This window comes from Sinocyclocheilus rhinocerous, unplaced genomic scaffold (genome assembly GCF_001515625.1).
Source record: "Sinocyclocheilus rhinocerous isolate Xijiao unplaced genomic scaffold, SAMN03320098_v1.1 scaffold798, whole genome shotgun sequence".
NCBI lineage: Eukaryota > Metazoa > Chordata > Actinopteri > Cypriniformes > Cyprinidae > Sinocyclocheilus > Sinocyclocheilus rhinocerous.
This window is the reverse complement of record NW_015635037.1, coordinates 784,211-787,138: the sequence shown is the minus strand read 5'-3', so window position 1 is coordinate 787,138 and position 2,928 is coordinate 784,211. Positions and strand designations below refer to the sequence as shown.

General features: G+C 41.8%; 1 protein-coding gene across 1 annotated transcript in view; it reads left to right on the top strand.

Annotated features, from left to right (window-relative positions):
- LOC107746286 (gap junction alpha-5 protein-like) overlaps positions 1-2,677 on the top strand; it is a 16,795-nt gene extending 14,118 nt beyond the window's left edge. The window contains exon 2 of the mRNA XM_016560430.1: positions 1,458-2,677. Coding sequence (XP_016415916.1) covers positions 1,474-2,592 — 1,119 coding nt within the window. The 5' untranslated portion in view covers positions 1,458-1,473 and the 3' untranslated portion in view covers positions 2,593-2,677. The remainder of the gene's footprint in view (positions 1-1,457) is intronic.
- Positions 2,678-2,928: the final 251 nt, after the last annotated feature.

Here is a 2,928-nt window from a genome sequence, read left to right as displayed (position 1 = left end):
AGAGATTTATACATAGACATATTGAAGAGTGCAATAGTATGTTGCCATATTCAAATAAAGGTTTAAAAATAAAACTGCTAATTGCCACATTCAAATAAAGATTTTAAAATGCAGGCTAAGTGTCACTAATTAAACAAGTATATATGTTCAGCTAATTGTCAGCCTCTTTACATGTATGACTCTCAAAGCGCGCCTTTCTTTCAGTTAATAAAAGAAAAATGCTGCAATTTTCTGGTGTTATTTCATGATTGTTGGGGCAATATCCAGCTGTATCTTAAACTTCTCGAAATACCGAAGTCCGCTTCAGATTGGTTTTAATCACTGCACAAAAATTAACACAATCTTTATCTAATTCTGATTGGGTGGGCAAGACAGTCATTTTGGGTAGGCTCAGCCCACCCCTGCCCATGCCTGGAGCCACCGGAACTAGCATGAACTTTTAGGGGAATTTCATTGGTCAATAAGACTTCAAACTGACACCTACTGGTGTGGATGCAATCTAACACAAAAACAAACAATTGGTTAACAATGCAATATGCAGTTATTGAAACACCACATTTGCAATTGTGTTAGAGCAGATAATTAGTTAAAGTGAGTAGAATTTGAATGGTCATGTGCTCCCAACATGGCAGTCACCATGAAGAGGGACCACACTAACGTAGAATAAAGTAGCTTTTGTAATCAACGCATATGACTCGAATTACACTTTATCAAAAGTACTATTCGTTTCATTTTGGAAAAAATTGTTAAAGTGGTTTAGAGCACCGCTAGGCCATTTACACCTTTTAGCTGTTCTTCAGCACATGACTTTCTCATGGATAACAGTATTCAGGCCTATGCAAATGAGAAAAGGCCAATGCAAGAACATGAACGCAAACGCTTCTTGCTGTGTATGTTTGATTTCACACATCGTTTAAAAAAAGTGCCAGAGCACAAATTTTGAAGTGTTAGCAAATTAGCATTAGCGTAAACTACTTCTATGGCAATTTTTCACTTTCAGATCATGGAGATGACTAGTAAAAGTTAGTGTAGTTAGTTTACCCAAAAATGAAAACACAGTTATTCACTTTCATGATGTCCGAAGTCTGTATGTTTCATCTGCAGTACGCAAAACAAAAGAAGGTATTTTAAAGAATGTTGGTAACAAAACTCTTCTGGTTACAATTGTCTTCCATTTTATGGACATTTCTCAAAATATCTTTATATTCCACAGAAAAAAAAGAAAGTCACACAGGTTTGGAATGGCATGAGAAAAATTCCTTTTTAGGTTAAATATTCCTTTAAAGTTGGCATGTTTACTTCTAGCCACCTCAATAACGATACGTTTGCCTCCTTTAGTACTAAGGTTTAGCACAACAAGTATGTACAAACAGAAGACATTATCTGTTACAGCATGAAAGTAAATTAGTAAACAATAAGTTTTCCCTTCTTTCACACTATCATTTTTTTTTTCTCAGGTTCTTCTGACTAATCATGGCTGACTGGAGTCTACTTGGGAACTTTCTAGAAGAAGTCCAGGAACATTCCACCTCGGTGGGAAAGGTGTGGCTCACCATTCTTTTCATCTTCCGGATCCTGGTCCTGGGCACGGCCGCCGAGTCCTCGTGGGGCGACGAGCAGGAAGACTTCACCTGCGACACTGAGCAGCCCGGTTGTGAGAACGTTTGTTACGATCGAGCCTTTCCCATCGCGCATATCCGCTTCTGGGTGCTCCAGATTGTATTTGTGTCCACACCTTCTCTCATCTACATGGGACACGCAATGCACAGTGTCCGCAGAGAGGAGAAGAGGAGGAAAAAGCAGGAAGAAGAAGGAGCGCAAAGAGACAGCGATGGAGAGAAGTACCCAGAGGAAGACAAGAACTGTGGGAAGGAGGACGAAGGTGGAGGTGGGAAGGTGCAATTGAAGGGGGCTTTGCTACGAACATACGTACTAAGCATCCTCATCCGCTCTGTAATGGAAGTGATCTTCATCATAGTCCAGTACATGATCTATGGAGTCTTCCTTAATGTGCTCTACGTATGTAAGGCCTCACCGTGTCCGCATCCGGTCAACTGCTACATCTCGAGACCTACGGAGAAGAACGTATTTATTGTGTTTATGCTGGCGGTAGCGGCTGTATCGCTGTTGCTAAGTGTCGCAGAACTGTATCATTTGGCGTGGAAGCAGTTTAAGGGTTGTTTGCAAGGATATAAGGCTTCCAAACAGCGACCGAATACACCATCCACCGTGGCTGCAGTCTCACCAAACAGAGCTTGCACTCCACCTCCCGACTTCAACCAGTGCCTGACATCTCCACCATCTTCCCCTACCATACAGACACACGCAGACCCGCTTTTACACCCAACCTGCCCGCCTTTTCACGACCGGCTGGCGCACCAGCAAAACTCGGTGAACATGGTCACTGAACGCCATCGAGGTCAAGACTACCTAGGGGTCAACTTCTTCAGCTTCTCACATACACTTACAGAGACGCCCAACTCATGCGCCTCGCCTTCGTTTCTAAACAGTGATTTTGTTGAGGACAAGCGAAGGTTTAGCAAGAGCAGCGGGACCAGCAGCCGCATGAGACCGGACGACCTTGCAGTATAGCACTGACCACTCGCATATGGAAAAGGGTCATCTAGTGTGACTAGTCATAAATCTGCGACATGATTTTGCACTTGACCTAACATATAGACAAATGCGATGTGAAATATTATTGCAAAAAATGAAAACATTACTGTAAATCCAGGGACTGTCATAACAGGCCAGCTCTGAAGAAACAGTTGCATCTAATTTGATAAAAAACCAAATCATCCCGACAGTGCAAGAGTGATTTAAACTGTGAAAATCTGGGGTGAAGAGCTCTTGTACGGAGCCCAATTATGTATACTTTGCCTGAAAATATGAAAGAAAAAAGGAATGTAAAACAATGTTTTTTTAACC